Below are 17,883 nucleotides of genomic sequence, written 5' to 3' on the forward strand. Positions count from 1 at the left end.
GGCGCAGGTAGTGAGGGTCTGACCCACTGCACACAGCGGAACGTCTTGCTGGAGGGGAGGCCGTGTCTGTAACAAAAGCCTGAATATGGAAATGTGTTAATGCCGGGGGAGGACAGTAGGGGGGGTTAGCGCGTGAATCGATGACCTGAGATGAAACTAGAGAGGGAGATTCCAGGGTGTGTGTGAGTGAAGTGATAACAGTCAGTCACATGGAGAGGACCTCCTGCTGTATATTAGCAGCTCACGGCATTTGTGAGCCCAGGTTGTTTGGATGAAGTCTCTTAAAAATTGGTCCCAAAACAGATTAAATTTGTATAAATAAAACCCACATTGTGGGACCTGTAAGCATACTGAAGCGTGTTGTGCATGCTATGGAGTCTGCTGAAACGACCAGTACCAGTGTGGGACTGGGACCTGAGATAAAAACAGACTTTCTATACTGCTTTAAGAAATTAACAAGATGGTTAAAATCCGATTTGGTCAACTCTGACTGTTGAAGCGCTGTGTCATTTGTTCCCACGTGGTTTAATAGAGGCCAGGAGTGATGGCAGTAAACCCTGGAGCTTTTTTTAGAATGTCAGAGGCAGTGGCACTGGAAAAAAAATTGTGACACATTCCTAGTTATGGAATCACAGACAGTCCGTGTTGAGAGGAGAAATGTGGCAGAGACAGTGTAGAGCCCCTTTTCCACTTGACTCGCCTTGACTTTAGTCGCTTTTTTGGGGTTTTAGGTTGGGCTCTGCCGGGACAAAACGGAACACGTTCAGCATACATATGTGGTTTGGCCAGGTTTTAATTGTCACCCTTCTGATTATTAAAACTTACTGTTGGGTTTTGTTATGCAGGCTCCGTACTGATCTCTAAAATTATTATATAAAATGGAAAATGAAAACATGTTCTTCTGTAAAACAAGTCTGCATAAAGATACCAGTATCAAAAGTATTCATTTAAAGTTCCTGTATATTGATTTATTTTCATCCAGCACTATAAAATGTATTGCATAAAAAATGTTAATTGTTACTACATGTGACTTAGGCCTTGTTGGATCATTGAGGTTACGCAGCAATGGTTTATAATTTGAATTAGAGTTTTGCCGATTGTGATGTCTGTCAGCCATTGTCTATGTTGAGTTGGCATCGTGATTGTCTTGTCTTGGAGACATCGCCCTGCCATAATTTAAACATACTAATACTACTAAGAAATAAAAAATGATGTCATTGAGTGTATTTTTCATCCTTTCACAGGCATTGCTCAACACTCAAAACAAGCTGAGAGCACTGGTTCCTGATTTCACCTTCAACTTGGGATTTTCTGGAAAGTTCTATCACACAGGTATGGAACAGGTGCCATTACTGTATGAACACAGCCATTGAAAGAATCTCTTATAACACAGCTTTGGATCTGTAAAGCAGAAAGTTTTTTTTTTAAATGCATAAATGTGGGCTTTCACCTTTAACACAACAGTCTTTCATGGGTATCTGCAATGTTTAGTATTGTAAGAATGAGTTATTTATTAAACCTTAAATAATTTAATTCAGGGAAACTTTCTGGAAGGCCGTGTTCACACACAGTTCTAAACAATTCACTACACCCTCTCTTAGCTCCACTGGAGCAGTTGGGGGGTTAAGAGCCTTGCTCAAGTGCACCTCAGTGGTAATGAGGGATGAGCAATCACTACTCTTTCACTTTCCCCACCCAAAATGATCCTGCTGGTCAGGGATTCAGGTGGCAACCTTTCAATCACAACCGTGCTTCTCTAACATTTAGGCCCCAAACCTTTCTCTAATAAAACAACAAAAAGTTTTGCTCTTAGTTGAACTCATTAACAAATCAAGGCCATTGTATAATTGTGACCAATACATAGTCTCTGGGTATCTGTCAGTACTGCACACCAGTCTGATAGCAGTACCATCTTTTTCACAGATTTATCTCAGATTAGAGCTGATGGGAATCATTTTATGTAAACTAACATGAGGCAATAAAAAACTGAAAGTGATCACGGAAGCATTCAGATTTACACTGACATTAATTCTGCGTGTTTTCAGGTACTGATGAGGAGGATCGGGGAGATGACATGCTGCTGCAACACAGGATGGACTTCTGGTGGTTTCCTCATATGTGGAGCCACATGCAGCCTCACCTCTTTCACAACGTCAGCGTCTTGGCTGAGCAGATGAGGCTCAACAAGATCTTTGCTCAGGTTAGCAGCACTGGAACACTGCAGACATGGCCAATGTCACAATGCGTTTGCTGCATGATTTGTGTACAGCATTTTTTTTAATTAATTTTTATTTAACCTTTATTTAACCAGATGATCTCATTGAGATTTCAAACCTCTTTTCCAAGAGAGACCTGGCAAAATAGCAGCATATTGACAAAGCACAGTTACAAATAGGAACACGAGCACACGCACAACAACATAGAACAATCAACAAGACCCTTACGATACATAAACAAATGACATTAGACCACTTAAAAGTACAATTATACATACCGTAAGTTTAAAGGATTTAGTTATTTTAAAAGCAGTGACAACAATTTATAGCGTCTACTTCCAAATCTTTCATGCAGTGTTTAAATTCACCAAAAGGCATCAGATTTGCAACTGCAAATCAGTCTGCAATGTGTTCCAGGTGGATGGGGCAGCATAAGTAAAGGCCTTCTTACCAAGCTCTGCATGGACCGTAGGTACAGATACAAGTTACCGGAGCGCAAATTATAGGAACTGATGTAGCATAATATATAAGTGCAAAGATAAGAGGGGAGCATATGTAGCATAGACTTGTAAATAAAAGTGATCCAATGTATGTGCCTCCTCACTGATAATAAGGGCCAGTTTGTCCTTTTTACAAGGTACAATGATTGTGTTGATGCTTTACATCCAGTCACAAACCTCAAAGCACTATGGTAGACAGTATCCAACAACAACATTGTCCAGGCGCCTTTCTATAGAGCAGGTCACCGTAATCGAGTGCAGTGAGACAGGTTGCAGCAACCAATCTTTTCCTGGTTTTCCAAGAAAAACAAGCTTTTTTTAGTTTGAGCTTTTGTACAAGTTTATCAATGTGCAACTTAAAAGAGAGCTGATCATCAGTTAATATACCCAAATATTTGTACAATTGGACTTAAAAATGGAAATGAGCCTGTGGGATGTCTTGATCCAAGTTATGAATATAAATAGTAAATAAAATTGGACATGGGCAGACAGCCTGCGGGCACCTGTCCACTCTGCATAGTCCAGTGACATCACCTCCATTTTTATCAATAATTTTGTTACTTCCACATCTCTGACGTTAGTAGTGTCAGCTCTAAAGAGTGTTCAGATATTTTTTCACATGTTGTTGTGCAATAGACCTGTTTGTATAGACATTTGGAGCAACAGCACTGGCAGAAGTGAAGGTTTTTAGTACTGTGGTTATATCAGCAGGACACACCTGCATATGAGTCGTATCTGCTTCCTTGGCTCTTCTCTCCTGACCATTACCCCCCCTCTTCGCGACCTCTTCATTTGCCCACATCCTGTCCTCTCTGCACAACTTAATCTCTCTAGGAGCATGGCATCCCAACAGATATGGGATATGCGGTGGCTCCGCATCACTCCGGGGTTTACCCTGTTCACAGCCAGCTCTATGAGGCCTGGAAGTCTGTGTGGGGCATCAAGGTGACCAGCACGGAGGAATACCCACATTTGAGGCCAGCGCGATATCGACGTGGCTTCATCCACAATGGGATCCAGGTCAGTCTACAGTTGATTGTCTTGATCGTTACTTGCAATGCAATAATGTACTGGTCTGGGCATTCTTACAGTAAAAAATTGATCAAGTCTGTTGTGTATAGACCGCTTTAATAACTGATGATCTCCTTGTGTGTTTTAGGTGTTGCCCAGGCAGACCTGTGGTCTGTTCACCCATACAATCTTCTATAATGAATATCCTGGAGGCTCAAAGGAGCTGGACAAGAGCATCAGAGGAGGAGAACTCTTCCTCACTGTCCTCCTAAACCCTGTACGAACCCCCACCACCACCCCCATGCACACACCTGAGCTGTAGACGTGAGACTAGGACTGGAGATGCAAAAAGGAGGTCTCGCGACTTGACTTCAGACTTTAAGGCAAAAGGCTGAGGGAGACTTCTTGGTGACCCATAAATGCTGACAAATGCAGTTTCCTCTCGTCATCACTCACTTATTTATGTGCTAGTTCCTGCTTTTAGTTATATAATATTTAAGATTTTTATTCATGTTAGTCATTTGTCTGACTGTTTTATGCCATCTTTAAACAAGAGTGTTGGCGGAGCGGCCGCCTACTATGTGAGAAATTTCCGATAAAATCTTTCTATACAATTTGCTTCTATAAGTACAGCTAATTATAAATGATCTTAGGCTGTTTGAAAAAAATGTAACAAACCTGTGTGTCTTGTAAACACAGCTCATTATACCTATACTGCAAGCTGAGCTTTGTTAGTTCAATTGAATACAGCACAATGTGTCTGAATGCACTCGTCTGTCAGGGCTTTGAATTTAAGCCCTCCATTTTAACTGATCTTTGTAATATTAATAACAAGAAGAGCTGCTTCTGCCTTCTATCCTTATATAAATCTGGATCCTCCTGACATTTAAAATGAAAGCCATGCATGTGGGTCATTGGTTCAGTTGTGTGCCATCAGCATCGCTATAATCACACAGCGCACTACATTGCACTGGAAATATTCAGACATTATAAAAACAATAAGGTTGGTTTAGCATAAAAATATGACTGACCACTTCTTTAAAGTAATTATTTAACTAAAAAGCCAAAGCAGTAATAATTAGAGAGCGCAGTCACATTCAGGAACCAGACTGAGCCTGGTTTTAATGTGACCAAGCAGAGTTGTATTAAGATCATAACCACGAGCAGTGAAACACCACGGACATGGATTTTGACTGTTGTTATGTTGTAATCTTCATACTGTCTTTGATAAACCAGAAAAACTTGCTTTTTGACTTGCAAGTCACGTCTCAAAGACTTGAGATTGGACTGGGCTTGGTTCAAAAGACTGTCTATCAACAACAGCTCTAACAAACACACACACAAAATCACAGACAGGTTGAATTAATCCATGTCTCTTCTCATGCTCAGTCTCACGGATTATTGACTGATTTGTTTGTAATTAAAATGTTTTGTTGTATTGTTTTGCATGTTTAGATGCGTTGCTATATTCTGCTACATTTATGTCTTTGATCATTTGTAGCCAACATGTCTCTCTGTGAAAGCCAACACTACTTTGTGCCCTCTCAATGCAGATCAGTATCTTCATGACCCACCTGTCTAACTATGGCAATGATCGGCTGGGTCTGTACACCTTTGAGTCTTTGGTGAAGTTTGTCCAGTGTTGGACCAACCTCAGGCTGCAGACGTTGCCCCCTGTTCAGCTCGCTGAGAAATACTTCCAGATCTTCCCTGAGGAGAGAGACCCCCTCTGGCAGGTCAGTGTATTGAATTTGTAAGCTAGCTTACTTACTATTGTTTTGCAGACCATTTCTTTTCTTTCTTTGAAGATTAGGAAAATGCTTTGATTAGAATTGAATTAATCACGATTCAATCATCGCAAAAGATAACGTGTTTGTCCTGGCAGGGATGTAAATCATAGTGTTGCATGGACTTGCTTCTTGATGTGATAAATGTGAAAAAAGAAACCTTATTTTTCAGAACCCTTGTCATGACAAGAGACACAAAGATATCTGGTCTAAAGAAAAGACCTGTGACCGACTCCCCAAGTTCCTTGTTATTGGACCACAGAAAACAGGTACCGCACTCTCTCTGTCTCAGGTTTCACCTTGATCTTTGTCTGAATATTTCTCCCTTCATTATTATAAATATCTTGTCTTTACTCAAAGGCACTACAGCGCTCCATTCATTCCTGAGCCTCCACCCAGCAATCACCAGCTCCTTCCCCAGCCCCACCACCTTCGAGGAGGTCCAGTTTTTCAGTGGAGCAAACTATGACAATGGGATTGACTGGTAAAGACAGGACTACCACATACTGTTCACCTTCAGAATGTCCACAGTGCTAAGTCACAGCCTGAACACATTTCTTAAATTTTGATTTTTTTAGAATCTTTTTTTACTTATTTTCTCTAGATGATTATTTCAAGTATATCTTAATACACTACTCGCATGACATATTTACATGTGTTAGGGTAACTGTGGTTAATCATTCCTGCTCATACTGGCCGTGTCATCTTTTTAACACCCCATGTCCCCCATCTTTCACTCACTGTAAAAGGTGTGGGAGAGAATTCACAGTCCAACTTTACAGTCATTTTAATTTAGAATTCCCTCTGTTTGCTGTGGACTGATATTTCCTGGTAGCCACATGCAGGTCTGTTGCCGGGACACTAAACCTACATGCAACTCTCAGGACAAAGATACCCACTAAAGACTAAATTAATAATTATCAACCAAAAATTCCCAACCCCCAAAAATACAAAGACAAAGCGTCAAAATAACAGTGTTCAAGTCCTGGATTGATCCAGGACCTCAGTGTCTTCCAGAGTTTAGTGAAGAACACTGCAGCTGCTGTCAAAGGTGCCTGATCCATTTGATATCAACCAGTCTTTTCTGTAATGTTACAAATTACAGTGATTCAGATAACACCATAAACAATAGCTTTTAAGGCACCAGCTAACTAGTACTAGCAGCACTAGTGTCATTTTCTTTGTGTTCTCCTCAGGTACATGGACTTCTTCCCATTCCCTTCCAATGTCAGCACAGACTTCATGTTTGAAAAGAGTGCCAACTATTTTGACACAGAGGTAGCTCCTAAGAGAGCTGCTGCCCTGCTTCCCAGAGCCAAAATCCTGGCAGTGCTCATCAACCCGTCTGACAGAGCTTACTCCTGGTACCAGGTGAGAATCGTTCCCACATCGCCTGCTCTGCTGGCAAAACTACACACATCCAGAATCCGGGGGGGGTATAAAGGGTCATAGTCTTATTTTCCATGTGTTTATGCATGTGCATTTGCCTGTGAGTGATTGATACAATTCAGCCTTGCAGTCTCCTAACACATACATCTGTACACGCATCCTGCGACTGTGTGACCCAGGTTTCAGCTGCCAGAAGCAGCAGCATTGTTGTTTTATCTGGTTTCGTCCTGATGGTGACGTCAGCCAAAATTTACAACCTGTAACAGAGCGCCTCAATGGACAAAAGACAATACAGCAAAAACAAGAAAGAATAGATAATAGTAGATAATGTGTGTGGACATGTATTACTCATGTTTTGGGGTTAGGCAGTACTATGGAAAAGTTTCAGACAGGTGTGGAAAATATGTGCCGTAAAGTAACAATACTTCAAATCAAAAATCAAATCAAAAGCAGTTAGATAGCGAGTGAATGCTGAACATTTAAGAATTTGGATGATGGAAACACCACTGTGTGTGTGTGTGTGTGTGTGTGTGTGTGTGTGTTAATGACCACAGCACCAAAGGGCGCATCAGGACCCTGCAGCTCTGAACAACACTTTCCATGCCGTGGTGACAGCAGGCCTCTCAGCCCCCAGGGACCTGCTGGCCCTTCAGAGACGCTGCCTTAATCCAGGGGTCTATGCTACTCACCTGGAGCGCTGGTTGCAACACTACCAGCCCAGCCAGGTAACGCACCTCAGCTGATAACACACACTGGAGTAATTGGACATTAGTATGGTACATAACGTGTCAAATTGTAATGGGGTGATATTGTTAATGCTTCACTTCACACAGCATTTTTATGCTCATTTCAAGATATTTGTGGGTTTACGTTATGGATGCATTCCTTGGATTCACAAATAGTTTTCTCCATTGCAAAATGGTTTTAAACTGTCAATGAACTCATTGAAACATCGAGAAGAACAATATCAACATTAGTCAATAATTTAGATAAAGCTAAATTGACATGGGAATGGTGATACATTAAATCAGCCCGTTTCTGAGAAGTCTCCACTAATAACTAGACATAAAACCATCTCTCTTACCAGTGTCCCTGGTGATGCCATTGGTGGTGCTGTGACAGTTGTAATTGTACTTGGAGTGGTAGCCGTTAATAAAGTTACAATGTACTTCACAATCACAACATAAAACGAGAACCAACATAATCAAACGACAGCAGATCTTTTTCTGAAAACCGATAATAACAAATCCTTTAATTTTGTCACCTGTTCTGTTCGGAGATGTCGTGAGACCAGGAAAAACCTAACAATGCAGAGTTATTTTTAAGCAGTCTGTACTTTCACATGTTTAACCTTAAGTGCGTATTGATGGTGACTCTGACAACATTTTACAAGAGCTAAAATATGCCGGCTCACAAACGAATCAAGCTAACTCATGCATAATATTCTGAGGATGGATGGATAACTGCCATTTGCTTTAATGTCTAACATGTCCTTTACTTGTTTGCCCCCTACTGTCCAGTTATAGATATAACACTATAGATGGAAACTGGATGGACAGAAGTTACTTTCCTGATGAACCGGATGGGTTTTGTTGAATACCATTCAGCACAGTAGCAGGTCTTATGCCATTTAAGGATATATTAATGTGAAATGGAAGGAAATCAATCAGAATTAAACTTATAGATATGATCTTAGCAAGCTAATAAAGATGAGTCTAATTGATCCTCTTGGGGGAAGACAGAAGTAAGAACAGATAAACAGGGCCAGTAAAAAAGAAATAAGAGGAGGTATATAATACTAGAATAAAAAGTGACTACAAAGTGATTTGTATTAATATAGCAGTATAATAGAAATATAACATCATGTAGTTAGCCAGTTTAACATATTAAAATAATGTAAAGTATGGTATATATGAGAGAGAGAGAGAGAGAGGAAATATATAACAGAATATGAAATGTAATATGGTATAGTAGCTTAAACTATTGCATTTTACACTGCAGAACTTAGCAGACTTTTTTCTGCTCATAGCTTTCTAATTTACAGATTATTCATCCTTATACTAAACCCAGTGTGTTAAGCCTTGCTTTACCTGCTCTGTGCTTGTAAAATATTCACCGTGTCCCCGTCTGTATTACCCTGCTTATACTTTCCCGCCGTTGGTTTAAGTAACTGCATCTCCCGATGGAACACCTCTGTTAAATTTCAGTGTTGTAACATAGCGAGGTGTCAACTCACATGCTTCACCTGTCACCTGCTCTGCTCCACTCCGTGTGCACGCACGCAGCTTTGCGTTCCTCTTCACTCTAAGATGGTGTTTAGAGTTAACAATATTTGATTACTATTTCCTGTTTCACGGGCTATTTTGAAGAATGCATAATTGACACATTAAATTTTAAAAAGTTCAATAAATCCATGATGTTGTGTGTGTGTGGAAGGTAAATCTGGCTGGTCAGAATGATGGCGGTCTGTGGCCTTCAGTCAGATGAGCGTCTGCCAAAGGTCTTTACAGTCAGTTTATTGTCACAAGGTACGGGGGCCCTGCATGACGGGCATCAATTAAATCAGTCAGACGTCTCTGGTGGACCCACAGTGTCACCCACTGAAATCATTGTTAAATATCATGTGCAGCCTGCCGAGACCAAAATACTCAACCCCACATGTTTAAAGGCTGTTTGAGGCTTAAGACTTGGTTTAATGGTTAACATTAGAATTACATTAAGCAGAGGTGGGACCAAGTCATCGTTTTACAAGTCCGAGTCAAGTCTCAAGTCAAGGACCAACAAGTCCAAGTCTTAAACTTTGAGTTTCGAGTCCTAAACAAGTCATAATGCGCGCTTCATTGTGCGCTTCATGTATTGATTGAAGCATTAGCCTGTACAGAAAGAAAGCAGAGTTCACACAACAAATGTTCTATAATTTATTTTAATTTTTAATTTTTTTATAATTAAATAAATGTGTGTGTGTGTACACGGACGGGAGCAGAGCAGGTGACAGGTGAACTGAACTAAACTGAAATAAAACCGTGGTGTTTTGTCGGGAGATGCAGTGACAGAAACCAGCGGTGAGAAAACTACACATCACTATGACGTCAGAAGACGCAGTGGATATTTTACAAGAACCGATCAGGTAAAGCAACACTTAACACACCTTTTAGGGCCTCAGCTGTGAAGGAAAGAGGTGCGCTGGATTTATAAAACAAAACGAGTTGTTGTGAAACGGCACCCGCCGATGTTATAGTTTTATCTTAATTAACTTGTTTTATAATTGGTGAAAGCAGCTTCATGCAACAGCTGCGGCAGTCTCTCTACACTGTTTCGACCTGACCTTTCTTTTCTCCGTGAGGTAGAGGAATTTAGAAAGTTGCGTGGTGCTGCGTCAGGCCCCCATCTGTTGTGCATGGATTAGCCTATACGTATTCCTCCAGCCAGAGGGAACGATCACGAACCGTTCACAGCGCGCCGGTAGTAGGCCTACAACACAACCCATTTCTGCGTCAAGTCAGCTTGAGTCAAAAGGCTCAAGTCCAAGTCGAGTCGCAAGTCTTCTTTGATTTTTGTCAAGTCGAGTCTAAAGTCATCATGACTCGAGTCCACACCTCTGACATTAAGGTTAGGAGTAAAGGGCTCGGGAATGCATAATGTCAGTGATGGGTCCTCACAGAGATAGTGACGTGTTTGTGTGTGTGTTTGTGTTGTAGTTGCAAATTGTGGACGGAGCCCTCCTGCGTTCCAACCCTGCACTGGTGATGGAGGGAATCCAGAGATTCCTCAGCGTCACTCCCATCTTCAACTACACCCAGGCTCTAATGTTTGTAACGCACTCACACACGTACAACCACACTCATACACACTGTTCATATACCACGTGTGAAAGGTATTTTACTGTATTGTGAAATACCGTGCTGTGTTTCTGCAGGTACGATGACAGCAAAGGTTTCTGGTGCCAGCGGGTGGAAGGAGGTCGAGCCAAATGTCTGGGGAAGAGTAAAGGCAGGAAGTACCCAGAGATGAGTCCTGAGGTACATCTACACCTCACACTTTCATCTCATTGCTTCTTTTATTGACTGGCATGTGCAAGCAGTCAAATTTAAAGGAGAACTTTGGTTTACTGAAACTTGGGGCATCAGTTCTTTCAGCATTAACAACATAGAACTGACCGAGTTCATTGCTGAGATTTGGGTATACAATTGTTAGTGCAAGCAGTCAGACGATTGAATGCGCTTTTCATCACTCAGGTTATAGAGGAAATCAACCAAGTCCAGATTGGCAGCACATGGAGGGTAGTTCAGGGGGTCTGAGAGTGTGGAGCTTTGCAAGTAAACAAAGCTAAAAGTAAACGTCTGGTAATATTCATGACAACACAGCCCATGTGAGGACCCAAACTAAGTTCTGTGTGTATCACAGCCTGATGGATCTTCTTCCTCTGTGCCATAGACCTCTACTGTTGTCCAAAAACTATGAACACACACAGTGTAGTTAATTCTGCCGCAGTCTCTCATACACCATCCTGCTGCCCCAAATACTCACTGGAACAGTGCTTCCCAAACATTTTTAAACCACAGCTCCTCTCCACAGTAACCCCCATTGTATGCATACACGGACACATGAACGAAATATGAAGTGAAATAGAGCCTAGACCCAGCAAAAGTCAGTATTCGGTTATGGTGCTGTGTGGAAATTTCTCAAATAAACATTTAGTACATTTAGCTGTGGGACAAATAAAGGTTTTCTTGTCTTGTCTTATCTTATCTCTTAAGTTTACATCTTCAGTTGGAACCAGCTGGCCCGTGGCTGGGAGCCTTCTAGACTTCCCAAATGTTATCCACCAAATTAATGGAAATTCTGATATTGAAATAAGTCAGTTTGCAGGGCTTGTGACGATCCAAAAAAACATTTTTACAGACGCTTGTTTGGCCAATTGTAAAATTGGCTTGAAAGAGCGGAGCACTTCCTGGGTGCTTGGACCAAGCCAAGCAGTCACAGTTCTTGCTGTAGCGGTAACGTGTTGTTACATTTTTGGGGAGGTGCATGTCAGGCTACAGCGTGTTGCTTTTCATGGGATTTGTTGACCAGAGAAATGTTGAATAACACCAGAGTTATCTTTAAGAACCTCTGCAGCCACTGAGCCAGCAGAGTACAGAGAGACTGGTATTATCAAGCACACCGGAGAAATCCCACAATTAAATGATCCTTCAAAAATGAGTCAAAGAGACTGTCAGTGCTCTTTAACTTCAGTATGTTGTATCAAATATTTAGTGTCTGATCTTTTTCAATTTCTCTGTGTGTGTGTGTGCATGCAGTCGCGTGCCTTTCTGGCCGAGTACTACCGTGAGCACAATATGGAGCTGCTGCGTCTCCTGAATCGGTTGGGCCAACCGCTGCCGTCCTGGCTCCGCCAAGAACTCCAGAGCACGAGCTGGAGCTGAGGCCACATGCTCTCAAACACACACAGACAGACAGACACGCCACAGAGAACCCAGGACTGGAGTCTGTGGATGAGCCAACGCTTGCTCTGGATTAGACTGGACTACCCGATCTGGAATCAACAGCAGCACACACTAATAGAGCTACAAGGGTTTAGCTGATGTTACTGGTGCTCCTGTTCCATGGCAAAAACGACAACACGGGAGCTTTGTTTAAGTGTTGGTCCCTGTTTGGGAAGGATCCCAGCGGACTCTCCCTCCACCTCCTGATATGTTGCCAGCCTCCCGCGAGCACTGGGCGGCCTTCAGCCTCAGTCGGCGTGTGTTGGACGGGGGGGGCTGACACTGTACACATCAGTTTGCTGTGGATCCAGAGGACTGGGTGACCAGCACGTTTGGGGTATAAACAACAGGTCAGGCAGCCTTAATGTGAGGAGAGGAACTCGCAGGATGAGACGGTGTGGATATGGAGTGTATGACTGGGCACAGGACTAACATGCACACACACATACACACACGTCACATCTCTTCACAAGAATGATTGTAAAGGAGTCTATTTTCAAAAGCAGTTGTATATGTTAGGTTTGGCGGGCAGGTGAGAAACAAAATGACCAGCCGTACAGACAGACAGTCCATATCCTGGTCCAGATTTCTCTGTTTCGCGCACACACACACATCTACCTGCAGGTCCAGCCAGCTGTCAGGGGGCTGTGTTCCCTTTCATCCTCACAGTTTTCCAGTCTGTTTACTGTAGTTACAGACATTTAAAAATGGATTTAGTTCTTATGATAACGGGTCAATGTAAATATCATGTGTGTGAGATTTGGTACATGACTAAAGCCCAGGTGTGGTCCAGGCTCTGCCAACTAACTAACATCCTGTCAGGGAAACAGCTGTGAGTGAGCAGCTTTATTATTCTTATATATTCACTAAGGTAAAGATGGTTTTTGAATGATGATAGACTGCGTCTCAATCCATTCTCCAGGTTATATGAAATCGTTTATATGGAATTTTAATTATTTGGACGATGGGATTGTGAAAGTTTTTGAGGACCAGATTGTGAAAGTCCAGGTTTCACGTCAGCTCTGCAGTGAGTGGGATTGGTCGTCTTGGGTATCCACTGTAAAACTGTTAGCAGTGTTCTCTGAGTTTGTGGCTTTGGCTGGAGGCTGCTCTGTTGCAACAGCTGCTCATGGATGCTGTCACACTAAGAGTCATTCCAAGTGTTGGTTGAATTTTCCAAGATGGGTGTTTTTAGTGATGAGGATCGTTTTTATTAAATGAAAATGGTCCACTGGAAATGTACAAATTACATTTGTTTATAAATACAAATGTTACCCTAAGGGGTATACTAGTTATATGGTATTGCACTTCTATAAAGTTGGAGGACTCCTAAGAGACAGAGACATGATGATGAAGCAGCAGGAGCCAAGTTAGAAAATGCTCCCCTTCCTGGTAAATAACCACTTTCAAACTTCACATCTCCAGTTTGTGACTCCAGTTCAGTTTTGTCTCCAAGCTTACATAACACTGATGACATCACTATGACATCATCAGCGTTATTACATCTCAGACTTGACAAAGCTGCTCCAGAACCATAGAAGACATCATACAGCTCTTTGAACAGACACAGGCCTAACCCTGACAGGTAAATTGACTTGGACATGAAAAATGTAGATTGAACTTGGACAGTGCTAACAGGATTATTTGATCTAAAATGTGCTAATTTATTTTGTCATCAATCAAAAAGTGTTTTTACCATTGTAATCATGACAGTAAGGCAGCTGTTTACAGTGAGCCTGACATGATGTGATCACGAGGCACAGTCCTGGACCAAAGCTATTTAAAACCTAGTGTGGGTTGTTAAACTGTCAGAGGGGCATAAGCACCTCCAGTCGGGAAGAGCGCTACACGCTCAGCGAAGAGAGGGAAAAAAGCCCATCATGTATCAAATGTCTTCTGAACAATCAACACAGAATGCTAAACACACACACACACGCACACCCTTGTCTCCATCCGAGGACAGTAACCCACGAATGCACGGGACAAGAGGAAAGACATTGGAGCCAGTATGGACACAAATCAGAAGCTGCTGTCTTGTTTTCTGTTTGTTTTGTATGAATGTCAAAAAGGCCAACACTGTATCATCTCTAATAAACACACAGAGAGGTTGGAAAAGATGGCTGTTGTGTCTTTTGTTTTGTTTTTTATTTCCTTTTACCTCACTCACCCTCATTTTATGTATGTATACAACCAGCGGCCACCAGCCGCACCAATACCACACAGGAAGAGGTTTCCTCAGGATTTTTTTTTAAAGAAGGCGCAGTACTGTCAGGAGTGGTAACAGTTCAGTTTTATTTTGTGGCAAGTTATAACAGAAGATATATCATTGCACTTTTTATATAGAGCTGTTCTAGACATTACTATTTAATATTGACTTGGCCACAGTAGGAAGAACTTACTTTTAACAGGTAGAAAGAGAGAGCGAGATAACGGGGACAATAAAAATGGTACAGATATCAATGAAAGTAAAAATAACTAGAACTGCAAGCAGTTGTAAGCAGGGTCCAAGCCTCCCGGCGCAAGCCGCCCCCCCTGGTCCCACGGAGGGCGCGCACCGTCGTGCTGCATAAGGTCCCCACGTTTGGTGGTGTTGGGCCATTCCAAACAGAGGCAAAACATCCTGCCTTTGAAAATGCCATAGGAATGAATGGGATTTAGTGAGAGATTTGAGCTTCGCTTTTAGCGCCAGCTGTTTGCTGAACTGCACCGAAATTGTCATGTCTGATCAGGGCCCCATGGGGCACAATTGCCCCAAATTTGGTATCAATCGGAGTTGTGGTTGTGGAGGTGTAAAATGCATGTAAGTCAATGGGATTTTTTTTGAATAGCGCCAACTAGGGGCTAACTGTATCAAATTTTGCACAGACCCTCAGGGGGGCATGCCACATAAGGTCCTCAAGTTTTGTGTTGATTGGCCTTTCCAAGCCAGAGATGTGTGTTAGTTACTGTTTTTAGCGTTTTCGCAAATATTTGTTAACGTGCAATTGGGATGTTTTTTGTCGGATCAAAATTCCCTCTACAAACTTTCATCAGCTTGGTCCAGAGATTATCCGTGCCAAGCTTGGTGTCGATCGTAGCGAAAACAAAGTTTAGGCGGAAATGGGCGTGGCCTATACCACGAGATTCAGCTCGATCCCCCACGCGTGGATATAAGGTTTTTGATATCCGCCACTGTATGCGGGAGTTACAGCGCTTTGAATGTGCTAAATTTTGGACCTTGCTTGTAGCGCCCCCTAGTGGTCGAAGTGAGCGAAATTTTTCACATGCCGTCGTCTGATGGTCCTGAACCTACCCTGTGAGTTTAGCGTCCCTAGCACTTACCGTCTAAGCTGCATTAGTGGTATTAGGTGTAAATTCACGGAACAATAAAAAAAATAATAGTAATAATAAAAATCTGAGCGAAAACAATAGGGTTCCTAGCTCCGCTGGTTCTGGGAACCGTGATGCCATGCATTCGCGGGTTCCCAGCCCACTCGGGCTTGGACCCCTAATAACAGGAATAAGAAAACACAAAACTAAAATGTCCAGTCTTAAGCCTACTCTTAAATGTGGAGATACAGAGTCACACACGTAAGTGTTAAAGTCCCTGAGTGTGGGTATTGGTACAGACCACTAAACAGGATAAGCCACTATAGAAAGGTTGGGGGGGTCACCAGAGGCCTTACAGAGGCAAAGTGCCTCAGAATGCTTAATACTGAAGCTTGTTCCTTTTATGTTTAGAAAGGGAAGTAAGACTGTGTTCTCTACGGCAGTGGAGTGATGTTCCCAATACGTGGTTCAAGTGTCCTCATATACTGTAAAATACTGCAGTATAAACTACTGCCTTTTCTTTTGGAGGTAACATCCAACATGTCTCCATCTTCAGCTTTGCATTGCTGTTGCGGTTGCTTTCCTCACTGTGTAAAACTGGCCTAACAATGACTAAACCGCTCCCCTTGTGGACAGTCTGCAGCCTGCTAAATGTGAACGTGGTCTCTCCATCTTGTCATACACTGTGGTTGATTGGTGGATGCATTAAGTTGGTGTGGGGAACGGCCTGTGCTGTCTGAAGAGGGCAGAGCCTGTGGCGTTGGAATCAGGAGCACAGACAACAGTGACCGCGCAGCACTGTGGAGATTGGGACATAATGAAAGACAAAATTTGAGGATTATCACTCTGAAACAAATACACACATGCACTGCAACCACACAGAAATACACTTTAAACGCAAGTGAACTGCAAGCAAATAACATAAACACACACACACAGAACTGCTCTAAGAAAATGTAAGCCTTAATCTGTGCACAGCTGTCGGCCACAGACCACCACACCACTCCTAGTGGGTGCAGAGGAGTGCATGATGATCTGTTTTTTGGAGTATCTGGGACATGTGTCTGCGGATGTGCAGTAAAAAAAATCAATCTGTTTTCAGAAACCTGAGTAGACCCTTATCCTAGTTTCGAGAACCACATATATGTCAGCTGGAGTGCTCTAACAGAAACTTGGAGACTGTGGCATGTTGACACCTCCTCTGGGTTTCAGATAATTCTCTAACATAAGTGAAAGACTTGCTGGATGTGGACAGTAAAAGGCACAACTTTAGATAATAAGAATCCTGGATAACAGGATGCTAAATAACCAGGTTTCTCTCAGGCTGCTTGTTATGTCTGGATCCAAACACACATCATCATCTCAACCTCCTCATTCATCTCCTACCTCCTACCCCCTTGTTCTACTGTCTAACATGCTTTCTGCTTTCGTTGTGTTGTTCTAGTAGATTATTGTTTCAAAAATTCAAAACTTGTGCATGACTCTAATAGGTCTCCATCTCAACACTTGCAAGTTATCTGATGATGTTGCACTGTGCTAAACCCTGTCAAATAAAGGAACATTGTGTTGCACAATGATTTTTATAAAATACTGTATGGAACAAGTGCACAATCCAGAGCTCCCTGTAGATGTCATGCCAATGTCAAAAGTTGCCACTCATTTGTAGGGTGTATTCAGGGGGACCCAAGAGCAGGACACAGAGGCAGTGGTAAAAAGGAAAATGACAGTGGATTTATTAACAATTTCAAAACAATGTCTGATGGTAGAGCTTGCTGGAAATCTTGTAAGCAGGCAGGCGGCTGACATCTGGTGAAACAAAGGAGTAAGAAGACAAACTGAGACCTGAGACAACCACAGTAATGTTAAATATCAAGCAACAACCGCTTAAACACAGGTCGAGATTATTACGCTGGTAAGAGTACCACTGAGCTGGGGTCTATATACGGCCACGTCCAGACAACACGCACACAGACAGACAGGTGACAGACAAGGGAGGGAAAACAGGCGAAACACTGGGAGCTGAAAGAGTGGCACAGCCAACCATGACAGCTCATTTAACGCTGGAAAACTCTAATAATACATAAATATGAATGTGTCTAATTTCCTAATAGTTTCTAGGAAGTTTCCTAAGATGAGTCCATACTTTAATACTAATTAGGGAAAATAAGAATTTCCATGACAGAGC

At 42.2% G+C, this 17,883-nt stretch overlaps 1 protein-coding gene across 2 annotated transcripts in view; it reads left to right on the forward strand.

Moving 5' to 3' along the window:
• Positions 1–14,508, forward strand: part of ndst2a (N-deacetylase/N-sulfotransferase (heparan glucosaminyl) 2a) — a 44,649-nt gene extending 30,141 nt beyond the window's left edge. Inside the window, exons 5-16 of one of the 2 annotated variants that reach the window (XM_038736798.1) lie at positions 1,245–1,332; positions 2,046–2,200; positions 3,551–3,736; positions 3,876–4,004; positions 5,281–5,463; positions 5,687–5,783; positions 5,875–5,998; positions 6,711–6,885; positions 7,458–7,628; positions 10,602–10,711; positions 10,820–10,922; positions 12,204–14,508. In XM_038736798.1, the coding sequence (XP_038592726.1) occupies positions 1,245–1,332; positions 2,046–2,200; positions 3,551–3,736; positions 3,876–4,004; positions 5,281–5,463; positions 5,687–5,783; positions 5,875–5,998; positions 6,711–6,885; positions 7,458–7,628; positions 10,602–10,711; positions 10,820–10,922; positions 12,204–12,329 (1,647 nt within the window). In that variant the 3' untranslated portion in view covers positions 12,330–14,508. The remainder of the gene's footprint in view (positions 1–1,244; positions 1,333–2,045; positions 2,201–3,550; positions 3,737–3,875; positions 4,005–5,280; positions 5,464–5,686; positions 5,784–5,874; positions 5,999–6,710; positions 6,886–7,457; positions 7,629–10,601; positions 10,712–10,819; positions 10,923–12,203) is intronic. The other variant, XM_038736799.1, reaches the window with a different exon arrangement.
• The last annotated feature ends 3,375 nt before the right edge of the window (positions 14,509–17,883 follow it).

The sequence above is a fragment of the Micropterus salmoides genome, unplaced genomic scaffold (assembly GCF_014851395.1).
Source record: "Micropterus salmoides isolate LMB-PRFRI ecotype aquatic unplaced genomic scaffold, ASM1485139v1 Ms_hic_scaffold_22, whole genome shotgun sequence".
Taxonomy (NCBI): domain Eukaryota; kingdom Metazoa; phylum Chordata; class Actinopteri; order Centrarchiformes; family Centrarchidae; genus Micropterus; species Micropterus salmoides.